Source organism: Euprymna scolopes, chromosome 44 (assembly GCF_053919585.1).
Source record: "Euprymna scolopes isolate OS-2025 chromosome 44, ASM5391958v1, whole genome shotgun sequence".
Classification (NCBI taxonomy): Eukaryota; Metazoa; Mollusca; class Cephalopoda; order Sepiida; family Sepiolidae; genus Euprymna; species Euprymna scolopes.
Window position 1 is genome coordinate 52,031,869 of NC_136525.1, and position 20,827 is coordinate 52,052,695.

At 36.1% G+C, this 20,827-nt stretch overlaps 1 protein-coding gene across 5 annotated transcripts in view; it reads right to left on the reverse strand.

Moving 5' to 3' along the window:
• The window catches only part of LOC145268610 (uncharacterized), a 142,714-nt gene that overhangs the window by 109,340 nt on the left and 12,547 nt on the right, over positions 1 to 20,827 (reverse strand). For 2 of the 5 annotated variants that reach the window (XM_080124062.1, XM_080124064.1), the window contains exons 3-6: positions 20,186 to 20,279; positions 14,329 to 14,457; positions 9,569 to 9,635; positions 4,661 to 4,761 (exon numbers count right to left, since the gene is read on the reverse strand). In XM_080124062.1, the coding sequence (XP_079980188.1) occupies positions 4,661 to 4,761; positions 9,569 to 9,635; positions 14,329 to 14,457; positions 20,186 to 20,279 (391 nt within the window). Of the gene's footprint in view, positions 1 to 4,660; positions 4,762 to 9,568; positions 9,636 to 14,328; positions 14,458 to 20,185; positions 20,280 to 20,827 lie in introns of those variants that run through there. The other 3 variants (XM_080124063.1, XM_080124065.1, XM_080124066.1) reach the window with 2 other exon arrangements.

Below are 20,827 nucleotides of genomic sequence, written 5' to 3' on the forward strand. Positions count from 1 at the left end.
CATTAGAATACGCCAACTGCCCCCCTGCAGAGGGTAAAAGTCCCTCAATGGGGGGTCCTGGATATGACCTTAAACTATATTCAGTGGTGAGGCCCCAGCTTGTGGGCTTTGGGGAGTGTGGAGCCACCCTTTAATTACCATTGCTCCCAGGTCCACTCTGACCCAGAGTGGTAGTACCTGTTAGGGTCCCAACTATGGGTTAAATAGAAACCAACGTGAAAGCAACAAATATATTCTTTTTAAAAAATTTTTCCTCAAAATCTTTGGATTCGGCATTAAATAACCTGAAAAGGGTTGATATGCCGTAAAACAAAAACAACCAACCAACCAAAATCAATTAAAGTTCAAAATTCAAAAGTCAAGTATCATGGTTCGATTGTGATCTAAACAGAAACATTCATTTCGAATGCACCTCTGTTTTATCAAAGAACTTACTGTTGATTTTATATGCCTGGCCTTTCTGCTTGTGCGTTGATAATGGCTTGAATTTAAGTTTAAAATGAAAATGTCAAGTATCATGGGTTCCGTTTGTGCTTTGAACAGAAACATTCATTTCGAACGCGCTCTTGTCATATCAAAGAACCTACTGTTGATTTTATATGCCAGGCTTTTTGGCTTGTGTGGTAACAAAACTTCTCAAATGCACTTGCGATGTTAGGCTGTGTAAGGTGTTAACTTTGGTTAAAATCGCCTGTTCTTTCTTTCATCAGATTTTTTTCAATTATCGATACATATCAAAGAAATTCCGATACATACAGTAGATTTGTGTGAAATTTCATAAAAAGTTAGCCAAACTGTTTTGGGATCCATAAGGAACTCACTCACTCACTCATACACACACTTACAGACAAACACACAGACTCTCTCACATACGCGCACACACTCAAACACACACATAAACTCATACACATAAAGACACAGACACAGACACACACACTCACATGCACACGCATACACACACACTTTCATACTCACACATTCTATATATCTATTTTTATATAAAAAGAACATATTGCATGTGCATGTGTTCCCTATAAACTCTAAAACAGTTGTGCCGATGTTTTTTAAATTTCGCACAAATGTACTTGATGTCTGTGGAAATGTTAAGTAGATTAAAAAAGCAAGTCTGATTTTTTCACTTTTACACAACCTTACATCACAAGTGCATTTGAGAAGTCTTATCTGTCTAACTGATGAGCTCAAAAGGTTTCGAATCCTGAGTTTGGATGTGTCTTGCTTGATCTATGATAGTTAATAAGGTTTCAAATCCCGAGTTCGGATGTGTCTAACTGATGAGCTCAAAAGGTTTTGAATCCTGAGTTTGGATGTGTCTTGCTTGATCTATGATAGTTAATAAGGTTTAAAATCCCGAGTTCGGATGTGTCTAACTGATGAGCTCAAAAGGTTTCGAATCCTGAGTTTGGATGTGTCTTGCTTGATCTATGATAGTTAATAAGGTTTCAAATCCCGAGTTCGGATGTGTCTAACTGATGAGCTCAAAAGGTTTCGAATCCTGAGTTTGGATGTGTCTTGCTTGATCTATGATAGTTAATAAGGTTTCAAATCCTGAGTTCGGATGTGTCTAACTGATGAGCTCAAAAGGTTTCGAATCCTGAGTTTGGACGTGTCTTGCTTGATCTATGATAGTTACTAAGGTTTCAAATCCTGAGTTCGGATGTGTCTAACTGATGAGCCCAAATGAGGGGAAAACTCGAGTCTTGGACTTCCGGTTTGTTGGCTTTCGTGGTTCTTGTTGGCTGCGACGTTGTCTGGCAGTGGAACTAATTATATATTCACTCACACATTCTGAATATATATGGTGAAAGTTAAAATCAAAATTAAAGTTAAAACTTTAAATTTCACTGTCCGACAAAACAGACAGAGAATTCCTGTCTGTGGAAACAGTTGTAATGGCCTAAGTTAATATCTTGAGGTTGTAAAATAAAAAAACATTCAGCTCTACTAACATATTGAGCACTTTTATCCCACTTTTTAACACTTATACCTCTAAGTATATATATATATATATATATATATATATATATATATATATATATATAATTTAAAGAGGTTAGAACAGCAGTCTAAAGAGTAGAGTGTATTTTAATGTCATAGTAAAATAATTAAAATACAAGAAAATTAACATGCTCGTTGTAATGCAGATATATAATAAGCTCGATAGGCATATATCCTAGAGCTACTTTAATATTTAGCAAGATGATTTATAATTTATAATTCAAATTAAAATTAAAAATCTGTTTCATAAGAAGGAACACAACAAATCCAATAAATTGTACGATCGTTTCAGAAACGATCGTACAATTTAGATTTTTAATTTTTAATTTGAATTTGAATTATGAATTATCAATCATCTTACTAAATATATATATATATATATATATATATATATATATATATAAAATGATTTTTTCAATTATATTGACTTTTATATCCTTTTCTTGAACTTCCCTTACACTATGAGGAGTTAAAATATTTCTAATGTATTCTTTGTCTTACATCGAATAATAAAAATCTTTTGATCTGAAAGTCAAACATTTCACATCATAAATTTTTAAATACATTGAATGACTAAAATTTGATTTATTTGCTCTATGTTGTATATCGAGCAATTTTAATTTAGATGGGATAATACTTATAGAATATCACTGTCAGTAATCTTTAAATATAAAAGCAAAAATGTATGTATGTGTGTTCGCTTTTTCTGTATGTCTACAAAAAGCTTTTTTCAAAGAAGCGGTCGCTCGCCTAACAACTTTTTATATCACATATAAATCGTAATATCTCACAGTTAACAACGAAACTCGCCTGTCTATTTAATTTGCTCAACTTCGGGAAGATAAATATTCAACAGTTTTCGCTCGCCGCATGTGGATTAAGCCTTTTCCTATAATTAATTCTGGCGGCATTTTCCGGTTTCCCCCTACCCCCGCGTTCCGCAGTAAATGAAATGCTACTCCGCAGTCAACAGTTGACCTCATTAAGTCATTAAAATGTGCACCTGCCAAATCTAAGTAATTTAATAAATTCAAATGCATTTCTGTTGGTATGTCGCAGTGGTGCAATGGTTAACGTCGCATAGTTTTTTTTTTCACACTTTAATTTACAATTTTGCCTCAAGGGTTCCGGTCCGATCCTCATACTTACCTACCAAAATATTTTTTTTTTATTTTAACCCCCCCCCCCCCCCCCGGAATTTTGATTTACCCAAAACCACACCTCCAAACACTTGGGCAACGCCGGGTACCCCTCGCTAGTCTTCTATATATATAAAAGCGAAAATGTATGTATGTATGTATGTTTGTGTGTATGTTTGTGTGTCTGCTAAAACCTTTCGACAGACACAACAAAAATTCACAAACTCGGTATCATATTGAAGCTCCATCCTTCGCTCAAAAAATATCGAAAAATTGGCCGAAAACGTTAATTTTTTTCACCCCCGAAATCGACAATTTTCGACAGGAGGAGGGTCAACGAAAACGGTCTTCTCGTGACGACGAACAGTTCTACGTATGCGCCAGATGACATCATGACCTGATTTACTTTAAATAGTTGAAAAACTGAACAAATTTCATGTACGTCACGTTAGGTCAGTCGATTAGCACGTTGGTTCATTATCTAAACGTTTTGAGTTCGAATCGTAGTGTGAGATGTCTTCTTTTTTTTTTTGATTTTTTAAATTTAAATATTGAACTAGTGTTATTTAAGCCATTTTTCACGTAAGGTTCGTTTTTCTGTTTTTTTTTTTTTAATTCGCTTATCCACCTCTGACCACACACCCAAAAACAACCAGCTACCCACCGATTTTTAAAATTTTAATATTGAAACAGACTTATTTAAGCCATTCTTCACGTGTTCATTTTTCTGTTTTCATCGTTCGTTTGCCTTACGTTTTTTTTTTTTTTTTTTCCCGATGTTTTGATTACCCCCTCCCCTCGCTTAATTAAAATGTTTTCTTTTTTTACTTCGCTTATAAAAAACAAACCTGGTCATTGACGTTGTCGACGTCGTAACGCTCAACGACTTCCGGGCGTGCACCTGTCAATTTGGTTTTTACTTAAATAAATTCAAACATCTTTCACTAACTCATTCTGGCTGGCCAATTTTATTTTCAAACTTCGCCTCAGGGCTTCCGGTTCGATCCTCACCCCCCATCTCCCCCGGGTTTCTTTTTTATTTAACACCACACACACCTACAAACACGCGGGCAATGCCAGGTACCCCTGCTAGTATTTTATAAATCTTATAATCATAAGTTTCCATACCAGCTGATTGTTGGATAATTTTATTCTGAAGTATATATATATATATATATATATATATATATATATACAGAGAGAGAGAGAGAGAGAGAGAGAGAAAGAGAGAGAAATAAAAAGGAACAAACCGTATTATGTGTTCATCAACGTTTCGTCTTTATTTTGAGACTTCCTCTCGGAATAAAGACAAAACGCTGATGAACATATAATACGGTTTGTTCATATTATTTCTCTATTTTGTCGGAATACTATTTCCATTATTTTCATCATATATATATATGTATGCATGTATATGCGTGTGTGTGTTTGTGTGTGCAAATGTGTGATTTCTCTAAAAAATCCCCCCCCCCCCCCCAAAAAAAATCAAGTCAAATAATCCTTACTTTGCTTCCTCGGATATTTTTTTCAGTTTTGTCTGCAAGGAATCCACATTCTTCAGCAATTCAGCTCTTTCAGCGTCGACCGCAAATAATTTAGATTCAATCTAAAAGGGGGGGGAAAAAAAACTAAATCTTATTTTTGTCCAAATTACAAAAAAATCCAGCGCTTATTAAGATAAGAAAAATCGTTTTTTACCAAAATATCCTTTCAAACAAAACCAATATTATGTACTTAATCATCATGTCGAAAATAGTAATATATCCAAAAATTACGAAAATCAATCAAGTTTTTTTTATTTGTACATGGTGATCACCTCTTATCAATCCCTGGAAGCCACTCGGGGATAAGGGTTATTGTGTGTACAGTAATCAAGGGGATAATATCGTAGTAATAGTTGGTATTGGAAATTTGATAAAGTGTCTTACTTAAGGGGGTGATTAATCAGGAATTTGTTTATGTCGGACTTGAAGACATCCAAGTTGTAGTCAGGTGGGAAACAGGCAGACGGAAGAGAATTCCACAAGCATGCACTCCTCAGAAAGAAGCTATGCTCATGGAATCTACGTTTTGATTTAGACACAGATAAAAAGTGAGGGAAATTACTGACAGTGGTTTCAGCTAGACGAGTGTTTTTCGTGAAAGATTGACGAGAGGGGACCAGAGATTGGAGCTCGGATGAGCACTTGCCATGGAAATAACGATAAAACAAAAACAGGCCCGCAACGTCTCTTCTGTGGGAGAGAGGTTGCAGGAAAGAGAAAAGGGCATTCCCCACTAATCCATGAAGTCGATTTTGTGCTCTGTCAAGGCAGGATAGGCTGTTTTTAGAAGCTCCAGCCCAGATGTTGCAGCAGTACTCCATCCTTGGACATACTTGGCTTTTATACAGTTAGAGAATTGCATCAGTAGTTAGATATCTTCTGGAGTGATAGAAGGATCCTACCATTTTCCCAGCGGCCCGGACAACAGACTTGATGTACGTGTATCATTTGAGATCAGGAGTAAAGATCAAACCCAGGAGCTTGTCAAAACATGAAGTCTCCCGAAGATGAGAGCTATTCATTTCAATCGATGCCAGATGGGGATCAGAGTGTTGATGATGTAAAGATAGGAGCTTGGTTTTAGATGCATTAAAAGTAACCAGCCACCTCTTCCCTCACTGTACCACGCGCTCAACATCAGAGGAGAGGGAATCAGAGAGAGCTTTGTCATTTACAGCCTTTGACGTGTTGCCATAGATGGTTGTGTCATCAGCATAGATGTCAACGAATGATTTAAGTATGTGTTTTAGGAGATCATTGATGTAGATCAGGAAGAGAGTTGGGCCCAGGATGGACCCCTGAGGGACTCCAGCATTTATACTGTGGGCCTCTGATTTCTGCCCATCAACCACTACTCTTATGAACCTATAAGAGAGAAATGATTTAATTATTGAGAAAACATTTTCAGTTATACCATAGCTGGAAATCTTGTGAAGTAGGCCTTTATGCCATACCTTATCGAAGGCCTTTTTTATTACTCTTTTACAATGGTTGCTGGCAGTCCTGAAAGCAGCTTTAGTCTCAGTACATCTGTTATGTTGGTAGCTATGGAAAAAGTGATTTCTGTGCTCAATGGCAGCAGCACATTCTGGAGAGAACTATGGCTGGCTGTTAGGTTTTTGTTGGAATTTTTTGGATGGTATGAATCGGTCTATGCCTACAATTAATCATTCGATCAGGTCTGATACTATAGAGGACACATCCTTTTTAAACATGGAATGCAGAGGTAGATCAGATATGAATGTACGGAAGCTATCCCAGTCTGCCATAGAGTATCGATATACAGTACGGTGGAGAGGTACATCTGAAGACTTATTGCATTTCATTTTTATCTTAACTGAGTGGTCGGAGGTCCCAGAGGAGATAGAATGGAACATGAACAAACTGCTATCTTGTTTTTAGCAAAAAAAAAAAAGTCTATCGCTATAGACAACAAATATTGCAGCCATGAACAAGTAATCTAAAATATTCATTCCCAGTTATGTCCCCTGCATGTCTCCTCCTTCTTCCTAGTGTATAACGTCTAAGAAAAATGCAATTTTACCCAATTTTCTGTAAAAATTACTTTTAGCTAAAACTAACTTTCTATTCAATGATTTTTCGTAATTTTTGGATATAGTACTATTTTCGGCATGACAAGTAAGTACGTAATATTGTTTTTTGCCTAAAACGACCTATTAAAAAAAAAAAATCGATTTGTCGTACTTAATTATCATCAACACATCAAAGGCTGTAAATGACAAAGTTCTCTGATTCTCTCTCCTCTGATCTCGAGCGCATGGTTCAGTGGGGGAAGACGTGGCTGATTACCTTTAATGCATCCAAAACCAAACTCCTATCCTTACATCATCAACGCTCTGATCCCCGTCTGGCATTAATTGGGATGGATGGATGGCTCTCGTCTGGGAGAGGCCCTGAGTTTTGACAAGCTTCTGGGTTTTACCTTCACTCCTGATCTGAAATAGAACATGTACATCAAGTCTGTTGCCAAGGTCACTGAAAGATGGTGGGATCCTTCTACCGCTCCAGAAGATATCTCACTACTGATGCAATTCTCTATCTATATAAAAGCCAAGTATGTCCAAGGATGGAATACTGCTGCCATATCTGGGCAGGAGCTTCTAAAAACAGCCTATCCTGCCTTGACAGAGTACAAAATAGACTTCGTGACTTAATGGGGGATGCCCTTTTCTCTACCCTGCAACCTCTCTCCCACAGAAGAGACGTTGCGAGCCTATCCTTGTTTTATCGTTATTTCCATGGTAGGTGCTCGTCTGGGCTCCAATCTCTGGTCCCCCCCTCGCCAATCTTTCACGAAAAACACCCGTCTAGCTGAATCCACTGTGAAAAATTTCCCCCACTCTTTATCTGTGCCTAAATCAAAACGTGGATTCTATGAACAAAGCTTCTTTCTTAGAACTGCATGACTGTGGAACTCTGTTCCGTCTGCCTGCTTCCCACCTGACTACAACTTGGATGTCTTCAAGTCCAACGTTAACAAATTCCTAATGAACCGCCCCCTTAAGTAAACACTTCATCAAATCTCCACACTAACGTAATGTACTTGCAATAACCCTTATCCCTGAGTGGATTCCGGGCCTTGATAAGTGGTGACCACTGTGTAAAAAAAATAAAAAAAAATGTCAAATATAGTATTATATCCAAAAATTATGAAAATTCATTGAGTAGAATAACTGCTATTGTGTTTTCTGTAAAAAAGTCTTCTTTTTTTTTTAACACACTTATCAAGGCCCGGAAGCCACTCAGGGATAAGGGTTATTGCAAGTACATTATGTTAGTGTGGAGATTTGATGAAGTGGTAGAACAACTGCTATTGTGTTTTCTGTAAAAAAAGTCTGCTATCACTGCCTCCGTTCAGTCCCAAAAGACAAAAGATACCCCCTGTAAGGGCAGTTGAGCATGAAATTGTGAGGCAAGGGTGGCACAATCTCAAACCAAATATATTTTTTCTTTTTTTTTTTTTCATAATCTGGCCATATCAACAAAGTTTATGTTAGTTCCGTATTAATACGAAACTAACATAAAATCGAAACGATTTAACTTAGTTGATATGGCCAGATTATAAAATTAAAACTAAAAAAAAAAATGTAAAAATAAGTTATATGAAATAAAGAAATATATAGAAATCTAATTTAAGGAATCAACGAATAGTATTAATAAAACATATTAAATGGTTATAAGTAATTACTGTTACCATTGTATGATAGTTTTTTAAATAGTGATACGAAAATTGGGAGATATATACATATTTTTAAAAATACCTTGCAAAGATGTGACAGGTAAAATAGTTTCACTTGTTTTCTTTTCCTCATAAGAGAAATGTTTTCCATAATGTTCTATTGTTAAAGTGTTTTTTATTCAATAAGTCTGAAGAAAGGCTGCTCTTGTGAAAATTTTCAAACGATATATTGTTTCAATTTCTCCAAATGGTCTTGAAACAATTGTAGCTAACAATGAAATACACTTTTTGTTGCTGTCAATCCATTCCTTGAAGTATTGGTTTTTGTTAAAACAGTATATGAATGCTCAATTATGAAATATGATAATTTTGTAGCTTACAGTTTAAGTCATCTCTTTTTGGCTTAAAATTCATTGGTATATGAACGATTACTGAATTATATAAACCCAGCAAAATTCGGAATACTACAAATAAGACTATATATATATATATATATATATATATATATATATATATATATATATATAGCTTAATGTAAAAGGAAAAGAGAAAGATCAATTCCACAAGAGGAGACTTATCCGGATAATGTCAAGCTCAACAATAATTATTGGAGCTTATACAATAGAACAACAAGAGTATGAAATGAAGACACAAAACTGTATATAGGTGAATATAGAATGGATCATTTATTGAATAATAGAATACGGGCAAAATTGGAAGGATAGAAGGGACTCTTTATGCCAGGACATTTCAAAGCCTATTGCTTCTCATCAGAAGAGTAGAGAAGGTGCTAGGTAGCATGGGGGAGATGCGGCGTCTAGCGTAAGGTTCATTAGGGATGAAAAAGATTAAGAGGAATTATAGAATGAATAAGGAGAAGCAATGAACCTTACGCTAGACGTCGCATCTCCCCTATGCTACCTAGCACTTTCTCTACTCTTCTGATGAGAAGCATTAGGCTTCGAAATGCCCTGGCATAAAGAGTCCCTTCTATCCCCCAAATTTTGCATGTATTCCATTATTCAATAAATGATCCATTCTATATCTATCAATATACAGTTTTGTGTCTTCATTTCATTCTCTTGTTGTCCTATTGTATGTATATATATATATATATATATATATATATATATATATATATATACTTATATTAACTATATTTTACTTACCAAATGGTTTTTTTCTTGACTGTTCATCTGATATTCAGCAAAATGTTTCCGAATGTCTTCTTTTTCTCTGCAAGATTTTACGAAAGTTGATGATATGAACGAAACACATGGACAGACCAGAAAGTATATTCAAGGGCTACAGAGTTGGAATCTAACAAGTGCATCTCGAATCAAAACATGATACGGAAAAAATATCTATATATTAATACGATAGACCATATATTGAAGCTCAGATGAGCACTTACCATGAAAATAACGATAAAGCAGGGACAGGCTTGCAACGTCTCTTCTTTGGGAAAAACGTTGCAGGGAAGAGAGAAGGGCATCCCTAACGAAGTCTATTTTGAACTCTGTCAAGGCAGGATAAGCTACTTCCTTTTTAAGTACTCCATCGTAGTTTCAAAGGGTTGAAAAATATATAACCTGGGTGCCATCAGCAAGAATCCAAACCAAAACATGTCACTTTCCAGTGATATTCGCTACCATTAGACATAAAAACACATTCTATATATTAATACGATAGATGTAGGGGAGGATGCCACTCATCTATATAGTAATACGATAGCGTGGGTGTTTTTTTGTGTGTCACGCTTACATCCGGGTCGTTTAATTGTAATGTTTGTCTTTTTTTTGTAATAAATAATTCTTCATAAGTTTTGGTTTCGGTTTCGACTATAGCTGATGGCACTTAAGTCATCAATTTTTTGTCATAAATAATTTTATCAAGAATTCTTCATAAGTTTTGGTTTCAGTTTCGATATTTTATTTCATAAGTTTTTATTTCGGTTTCGATTCAAGCTAATGCAACTAAGTCATAAGAGTATATATTTTTATTTTTGAAATCGCAACTTTATAACATATAAAAATCGATAGAACTTTAATTTATACAAAATCTGCAAGAATTAAAATATCATATTTAAACATACTTTATGACCGGGCTTTATTGGGCGTTCATGCTAGCTTAGATAAATACTTTTGCATTTTAAACAAAAAAAGCTACAATAATATCAGAGCGTCTCCATTTACACTGAACATTTACAGAATACCAACATCAATATATTACATATGAATGAGTCCCTTGTGGAATTTCCACAGGTCCTGCTAGTCAATAATTAAAGTAAAAAAGAAAAAGAAATATCTTTGGAGAGAAATTGGAAATTGGAACATTCCTTTATACATTGCATTAATAATTCTAAACAATGGAACGAATCTACCAGGATCGTATATTTCTACAAAGCCACCATTCACTCATGTATCGAGTATTGTTGCCATATCAGGGCTGTGGCACCAACAACTAGTCTTATCTACAAGGTGGCTTCAATAAGTCTCCAGACTAGGGGTTGAATACCAGGCATTTGAGCTGAGGCCGAAAAAAATAAAAAATGAAATTCAATTAAATTTAATAAAAACAAAGAAGTGTGTTCCATAAGTTTCCAAACTTTTTCTGGTCAAGATCAAAGTGTAGTATCTGTTCTTCAGATGCTGCACTTCCATTTCTTGTTCTCTTTCGGTAAAGGAGAAATCCTTCACGACTGAGACAATTTTTATTTTCGTACCTTTTCTCCACGTTAAAAAAACGACCCTGGTGTCTAACTCTGTCCCGTGGGGAGGCATAGTAAATAGGTCCATAAGTTTCCAAACTTTTTCTGTATGGTCACTTTTATTGATATTACACACATGAAACTCTAGTCCCCTTCAAAGTAATCTCCTCCGGCTGCAATGCACTTGTTGTACTGTTCTAACAACTTCTGGAAGGTCCCATAGAAGTCCTCTTGTGTGTGCATGTCAATAACCCTTGTCACAGCCTCTTTCTCAATAGTCTCATAATGACAGTCGCTAAGGTTTCCTTGAGCTTAGGGAATAACTAGAAGTTACAGAGAGCAAGGTCTGGACTATAGGGAGGGTGAGGAACTGTCTTGATAACCCTCTTGGTCAATTAGTCTGTGACAAGGATGGAGCACTCTTGGGACAAACTTCGCACAAATCTCCCGCATCTTCAGTTTCTTGTGAATAATTGTGTGACCAGTTCCCACGCTGACATAGACACACAACAGTCCTTATCCATGAAATTCTTTATTTGGCCAATCAACCCTGACTGCCTTACTTCTCCCACATCTCTCATCATCCATCACAGACTCCCTGTCTTCCTTGAATCTCTTATGCTACTCAAAAACTCATGCTCGGTTCATGGAAGATGGTCCAAAAATGATCTGAAGCATTCTATACGTTTTTATGGCATTTTTTCAACAAGAAACAAAAGTGTGAATTGAGTTACATCCCTTGCATAAAGAACATCGAATTTATAACCCAGATGGTAAAATTTGCCTCTCATCTCCACCCACCAAAAAATTAGATTCTATTTTTTTAAAGTGATTACATGTGAACACCTTAAAAAAACTTGTCATATAAAAAAAAAGAAAAAAGATATATATATATATATATATATATATATATATATATATATATATATATATATATATATCTTTTATTTTTCATAAAGTTTCTTATATATTTTATATATTTTCAAATTTATGTTAACCAATGATGCGTTTTTTTTTGTTTTGTTTTTTGTTTATCCTTTGATGAAAAAAGTATATCTTTGAAAATTCATGGATTAAGGACTTTTCATTATTATTTCATTTTTTGAAATTGATGGATCAATAAATTTATTTGATTTTAATTTCCTATTTCTTTAATTGCTTTTATTGAGTTTTTGATTCCAATCTCGAGGATCATGATTACATTTATGTTTGTAATTCTTTTTCTCTCTCAAATATATATATATATATATATATATATATATATATATATATATATATATACTAGCAAGATCTGTGGAATTTCCAAAGTGGTATCTTTCATATTACTGCTGGGCATTCTGTGGATGTTCACCGTGAATGGAGACCCCGTGATTTTCTTGTAGTAATCTGGTTAATGTAGTGTCAGAATATATCTGGTTATTACGGTTTATCTCTTACTGCACACACAATAACCCTTATCCCTGAGTGGCCATTGGGCCTTGATAAGTGGTGAACTCCATGTAAAAAAAAAAAAAAAATCTTTATAGGAGTCTGTGACTTATTTTCATTGTATAAATGCCCGGCACGAACAGAAACCTCACGATATCATTATACTATCTTTAGACAAAACAGATACTACCCTTGGATCCTAACTAGAAGACCAAGAAGGTATATTTTAGGTATCACGTACGGCCTAAAAGCGCCATCATTTTTTTTTTTTATTTCAAAATCTTTTTCCATCGTGTTTTCACTGATCGGGAGATCCTACTTATTGAAAAGGAGGATAGAAAATGATAACACACTATAAACAATGTATTTATACTGATTTAATGTTCATAGTATGTTACAACCTTCTACCCTTCTTTTTATTAAATAGGATCTCCCGATCGAATAATATCAACTATAAAATATCCATTACTAACGATTACCGCGACATTATCCCATTGATTACTGTACACGAAATAACCCTTATCTCCGAGTGGCTTCCAGGCCTTGATAAGTGGTGACTACCATGTAAAAAAAATAAAATATATATATATATATTATTTGGAAATCATGATGCACGTACATACGTTAAAGGTACTATGGTATTAATGTATAAATATTTTAGAATTTTGAGTTGGGGGTCAGTTTAGTGCATAAATTAAATTAAATGACAAAATTTTTTTCGTTTGCTATAGGAGATGAATCCTCTGCGTTTTCTAAAGGTGTTCTACTTTTGGGCAATTATGTTTGGTTTATGACTTTTGACACTCAGACTTAGGGTTAGTGGTAAAAAATTTGATTAACTAAAAAGTTTGATTATATAAAAGTGACTGTTTTTTAAAAATATGAGGGACGTTCCAAAAGCAACCCCTATCACCATGGATGTGCATCAGAAGCAGATATGTGCCATTGAATTCCTGGCAAAAAGGGCATTGAGAATGCTGGCGGCTATGTAGCAAATATGAATTCTGAGTGTAAAAGGTTGCTCGTTTTAATGGTACCACTCCCATTTTTGTAGCTCTTCAACTTTTTGAGTTTTCTAAGGGTGTTCTACTTTTGGTCGATTATGTTTGCCAATCAGACTTAGGGTTAGTAGTAAAAAATTTGATTAACTAAAAAGTTTGATAATATAAAAGTGATTGTTTTTTAAAAATATGAGGGACGTTCCAAAAGTAATGTGTCCTATTTTTTTTTTATTCCGCCCGAACGGATCAGCTGGGATTTTAAATTGCATTGTTATGATAACTGAACTTATGCACATGACCTGAAAGCTTCATCTCTCTGTTGCAGATATTGACAGTGCGAGACTCTAAGAAAGCAACCCCTATCATCATGGATGTGCATCAGAAGCAGATACGTGTTATTGAATTCCTGACAAAAAAGGGCATAGAGAATGCTGGTGGCTATGTAGCAAAAATGAATTCTGGAGTGTAAAAAGGTTGCTCGTTTTAATAGTACCACTCCCATTTTTGTAGCTCTTCAACTTGTTTAGTTAAAAAAATAGGAGGTATTACTTTTGGAACGACCCTCGTATGACAAAGCAAGCCTCTAGACGCTCATACATAGCCATCATTCATCGCTGGCAAGAGTAAATTGAAGAATGGTGTTTACTATGTAGAAAAATAAATTCTGGGACAACAAAAAAAACATTGGTCATTCCAATGATATACCATTCTCATCTTTGTAGCTCTTTAACTTTGTGAGTTAAAAGATTTTACTTTTGAAATGACCCTCGTACGAAGAAATGTAACCAACCTTTTCCTTAATTGCTTTACTTCGGTCAATTCCCTCGTAAGATCGGCCACAAGTTCTCGTAGACATTCCTTCTCTTGAAACGCATCAGCCGTCTCTTGTTGGGCTCGTTCAAATCTTTCTTCAGCATCTCTGAACGAAAAAAAAAAAAAACAGAAACTAAGAATGGCTCGACTATAGTTGAACCAACTCCTCCCATAGAACACACAGAAATAAACACACACTATGCACGACAGTTTGCAGCGGCCAGTATACAGAGTGGAACGATAAAATTATGTTAGGAAATAGGTCGAACATAAGCTTCTGGCCATGACCTTTACTCCTGATCTGAAATGGAACACATACATCAAATCTGTGGCCAAGGTCGCTGGGAAAATGGTGGGATCCTTCTATCGCTCCAGAAGATATCTCACTACTGATGCAATTCTCTATCTATATAAAAGCCAAGTATGTCCAAGGATGGAATACTGTTGCAATTCTCTATCTATATAAAAGCCAAGTACGTCTAAGGATGAAGTACTCCTGCCACATCTGGGCAGGAGCTACTAAAAAAAAGCCTATCCAGCCTTGACAGAGTACAAAATAGACTTCGTGGCTTAGTGGGGGATGCCTTTTTCTCTTCCCTGCAATCTCTTTCTCACAGAAGAGACGTTGCGAACTTATCTTTGTTTTATCGTTATTTCCATGGCAAGGGCTTGTCTGAGCTCCAATTTATGGTCCCCCCTCGCCAATCTTTCTGGAAAAACAGCCGTCTAGCTGAAACCACTGTCAATAATTTTCCCCTACTCTTTATCTGTGTCTAAATCCAAGCGTAGATTCCATGAACAAAGCTTCTTTCTTAGAAGTGCACGACTGTGGAACTCCCTTCCGTTTGCCGGTTTCCCACCTGACTACAAATTGGAGGTCTTCAAGTCCAACATAAACAAATTCCTGGCAAACTACCCCCTTAAGACACTTATCAAATCTCCAATACTAATGAATACTGTAACACTATCCCATTGATTACTGTACACACAATAACCATTATCCCCTAATGGCTTCTGGCCCTTGATAAGTGGGGACCTCCATGTAAAAAAAAAAAAGAAAAAATAAGAAAGAAATATGGTAAATCATATTGTAAACATGTTTTACCGGAAGAGAGGGTCAGCTGATCTGCGTGTGAGTCACGTGATCAGGTTAGCTGGAGTCAGTGAGTTTGGGTTTGGACGTTGAGCAGAGCGGACGGCTTAACAGGTCGTCCCCTCCCCTTCACTGGGGGAGGGGGACGCTGACATGTGTGAAAATAAGACTTTGAATTAACCACGCAACCAAAGACATTCACTTTTCATTCTTCTGCGATCGAGACCTGAAAGGTGAATAAAATCTATATAAAACCAATGGTGGCAGACTCTGGGTGTGGCAGCGCGACTCGGCTTGGGATTTATACACAACTAGCCAACTAGTAGATGGTCTGCCACAAAAAAAAAAAAAAAAAAAAAACAGTTATCATCAAACGGAAATGGAATCATGTTGTCTTTTATAGGGCAACAATTTTATCGTTCCACCCTTATTTTTGCAGCAAAATGTAGTAGGCAAAAATCGGGAACAAATATAGGAAATAGTCACTTTCGCCCTGCACCGCCCACCTCTAGACGAGAGGGATTTTCTTGGCTGTAATGACCGTAAAGAAAGAAGGAGACAGAAAAAAAGGCAGAAGAAAACTCGCTTCTTGCAAATTCGTGGTTCGTCACAAAGAACAATCCAACCGCCAGAACCACCAACACACAATCTGCAGGACACTGCCTAACTGCTTCCCAGCGTCCTGCCTTTATAGTGGCCGGGACGTGATTCTGCAAGAATTGCATGGGGTCAACGCCAATAAAAACCCATGGATGCCATCTTGGAACTCTCTTCCACTCACTTCCCTTCGGCCCGCAACACTACAACAGAAGTATCCGAGGTAAGCTTTTTATTTCCCCCCATTTCGGTTATTGCCAATTCCACTACAATTTTATTTAATTTCCTTTAAAAAATCACTGAAATGCTTTTCGCCAACATTTGTCAATAGGCCTCTAGCCATGCTTCTCAGACAGAATACGTATGTAACGGAGCACAGACACACATATGACAGCAGCAGCTGCTTGTAAATGACCAAACCGTGTGCAAGGTGACGTCACAGCGAGGAAAAAGGAAAGAAAAAGGGACAGAAATAGATGTGTTGCACATGTGGACCGAGAGTAACAAGGAAAGACACACCCCAAACATGGTCGGACAAAGACAGAGTACCATGTGTTCGCCATGGCAGAGTCTTGTAAAGCACATTGGAATACGAGAAAAAAACTTTTTAACAAGAGACAAGGCATTAATCTGGAAGTACCTGTAAATAAATGTCTGCTGTTTCAACTGAAAAAGAAATAATGATTTGAATTCTTTCCTTGTCTTGGTTTCCTTGCAATCTTGCCTTTAGTAACATTATCACCCGAGAGCGACAAAGACAGATGTGTCCTAAACACGATCGGGTAAATACAGTGTACCACGTGTTGGACAGCACATTGGAGTATGAGAAGATGTTTTGAACAAGAGACAAGGTGTTATTCTCGAAAGTACCTATAAATAAATGTCTGTTATTTTAACTGAAAAAAAAAAGCAAGTTGAATTCTTTTCTTGTCTTTGTTCCCTTGACACTGCCTTCATACAATGTGGGGATTCCGAGTATTGACATGTAATGACTATGTGACACGTATGTAGACCATATCTTTCAACAGACATCTTACGATAAAAATACATATTTTCATCTATCTATCGTTCAACTCTTCTTCTTATCATCACGTACAAGTCAGAACGTCATTCTGTGTTTTCAAACGTACTTGACTTGATATCCTTTGAAAAACATCTCCGAAAATAAGGCACTTCTAAATAGGATTCCAGTCACAGGCTAGACCACCAGTGTCTCAATCAATTTTAAGGAGAGTAGAAAGCAGATCATGGGTTTATATTCGGCAGCCGTGTAGGTCTCGATTCAATTATTTTGTCCTTTAGTCCTCATCTCATACTATGAGGATGACCCGGGTCACTAAATGCTGAGAGGGTGGGGAAATAGACAAGTAGGAAATCTTACAGTTGTTATGTAGTAGGTCGAACACAAGAACGTATTTGTTCGTTATTTACCTGTCTATCTATCTATCTATTTATCTATTTGTATTATCAATATATCTATCCATCTAGTTATCTATCTATTTCTGTATCTATCCATCTCGATCTATCTATCTAACTAATTAGTGAGATAAACAAGAGATGGGTATGAAGATGTGTTGATAAAAACTGTCAAAATATGATAAAACCATACCATAGACAAGTTTACCTGAAGCATCTGATCAGCTGACAGAAGTACATGTGGGTCACATGGTTCTAATTAGTTGAGAAGAATAATTGGAGTTGGAACAGAGTGGTTGGGTGTAATGGTTGTCTCCCCCCCCCCCCTTGAGAGGGAGATGAGGTGTCTCAAAAATGGAAACTGATAGAATTAAGAAGAACCCGACATGGCAAAAAGAAATTCACTTTCCATATTCATCTACGTCGACATTCTATTTATCTAAGTGTATTATCGATATATCTCTCGATCTAATTAGCTATCTATTTCTATATCTATCCACCTCGATCTATCTATCTATCTAACTGGAGAGATAAGCAAGAGAAGAATGTTGATAAAAAAAACTGTCAAAATATGATAAAACCATATCATAGACAAGTTTACCTGAAACATCTGATCAGCTGATGGAAGTATGTGTATGTTACGTGGTTCTAGTTAGCCGAGAAGAATAATTGGAGTTGGAACTTAGAATTGGAACAGAACGGTTGGGTTTAATGGCTGTCTCTCCCCCTTAGGAGGGAGATGACGTGCCTCAAAAATGGAGACATGGCAAAAAGAAATTCACTTTCCATATTCATCTGCGTCGACATTCTGGAAAGTAAAATAAGGATAATATAAAGTACAATCAGTGTTTTTGGAGTGAATGCATATTCGTCCAAACAGGTTCCAGCTTCGCCTCTCGAAGAACAAGATGAATTCCAGATGGACCAAAATTAAGCCAAGTACGTCCAAGGATGGAATACTGCTGCCATATCTGGGCAGGAGCTGCTAAAAACAGCCTATCCTGCCTTGACAGAGTACAAAATAGACTGCGTAGTTTAGTGGGGGATCCCTTTTCTCTTCCCTGCAACCTCTCTCCCACAGAAGAGACATTGCGAGCCTATCCTTGTTTTATCGTTATTTCCATGGCAGGTGCTCGTCTGAACTCCAATCTCTGGTCCCCCCTCGCCAATCTTTCACGAAAAACACCCGCCTAGCTGAATCCACTGTGAAAAATTTCCCCCACTCTTTATCTGTGCCTAAATCAAAACGTGGATTCCATGAACAAAGCTTCTTTCTTAGAACTGCACGCCTGTGGAACTCTGTTCCGTCTGCCTGCTTCCCACCTGACTACAACTTGGATGTCTTCAAGTTCAACGTTAACAAATTCCTAATGAACCGCCCTCTTAAGTAAACACTTCATTAAATCTCCACACTAACGTACTGTACTTGCAATAACCTTATACCTGAGTGGCTTCCGGGTCTTGATAAGTGGTGACCACCGTGTAAAAAGAAAGAAAAAAAAAAAAAGAAAAAAGGGACGCATGAAAATAAGGTATGTCCAAAATTCACGTATGACACACACACACCCGTATATGAACATTTAGACGATCATAGCGTGTGAACATAGACTACAACAACACACCTTAGGGTTCAGATAACGAAGAACCACCAGAGACATATAGTGACACATACACACGTAATGATGAACTTTCAGTCACAAGTACATATCTCTGTATGGTGACATGGTACACCCTTACACAACACAGTGAACAAAGCGATAGGAAATGACAGACGATGAATCTGTAGGTATTTTTCGATCAAGCTTTTAGATTTGACAAATGGCAATAGAAATCTACAGAACGGATAACAAAGAGAATCAACGACACTTGACAGGAGAGGGGGATGGGGGGGGAGTCAATGAGATGCTTAAAAAGAGAAGGGCAGCTTCCGGTTAACCAGGGTGGGGGACTTGAGATCACAACGCCGGGTAGTCAGTTGGGAGTTAAAACAGCCGGCAAACAGTTGATGACAGGTGGACAGCAGGAGTTTGAACGTCACTGAAGGTGGATCATGGTTTGGGCCAGTTCGGGAGCTTTTGAACAACCAGAGATCAATTAATCAAATAACCGACGAAGACGGCCTCGACAGTAGAGATAAATGTGCACCTCAGCATGTAAAGGATAGTTTCAATTTCATACGCACCCAGATTCCAACCAATATGTATGCAAACTATTTGTGTTGTGTTTTTTCTGTATTTGTCTTATTTTATTTTTCTACTTGTGGACTCGCGTGTTTCCCCATCGACAGAGGCCAGTGAGAAAATGACGATACGGCCATAAGAAAATAAGAAGTTGAACGAAAAATCCACGGCACGCACAACGTTTGGAGGTCGGCGGCCTATCGGTGGGCCATGTGTTGTCACACTCACATTCCATGACCGATATTCCTAACAAAAAGGGAAGAATTGCTCTTTTCTGGATCGAAATCTAGTGGTGGAAAGTAGAAAGTGGATGTCAGGTATACTTTCAACAGTCTCGTTATTCTTGTTTCCCTTATTTTGTCCTTTAGTTCTCACATTCCACAACAGATGTCGCTGACAAAGGGGAAAAATTGCTGCTTTCTGAGTCGGATTCTATCCACATTACATTTATTTTTGGCTAGATTTTCACCTTGAAGTAGTTTTTTTTTTTTACATCAAATGGCTTCATGCCTTGTTTGGAGCGATTTCTATTAAAAAAATAGACTTACCTGAGTATCTGATCCTGAGTCTGAAGTTCCGATTGCAAATCTAAGATCCGTTCGTTTAAAATATTTTCCCTCATTTTCCGATCCTTTTTTCCGTCCGATTGAAAAAAGAAACAAGAAAAAACTGTACATAAAAATGGAATTTTGAATTTTTTTTTTTTGCAAAAAAAATTGAAAAAAAAAACTAATTGGAAAAAATATTAAAAACAAATTAAAAAAAAAACAAATAAAAAATTGGAAAAAAAACAAATTGAAAGAAAAAACAAACTGAAAAATTGAAAAGAACAAATTGAAAAAACAAGTTGAAAGAAAAAAAATTACAGATAAATAAAACAAAACAAAAATTTAAAAAAAACATTGAAAAAATACAAATTGAAAAAAAACAAATTAAAAAACAATAATTAAACAAATTGTAAAAACAAACAAATTAAAAACGAATTTTTTAAAAATTGAAAAAAAAAACAAATTGAAAAAACAAATTGAAAAAAAATTGAAAAAAGAAAACAAATTGAAAGAAAAAACAAATTAAAAAAACAAATTTTAAAAAACAAATAAAAAATTGAAAACAAATTAAAAAACAAAACAAATTAAAAAGAAAATTGAAAAAAAATAATTGAAAAAAAAAACAAATTAATTGAAAAAAAT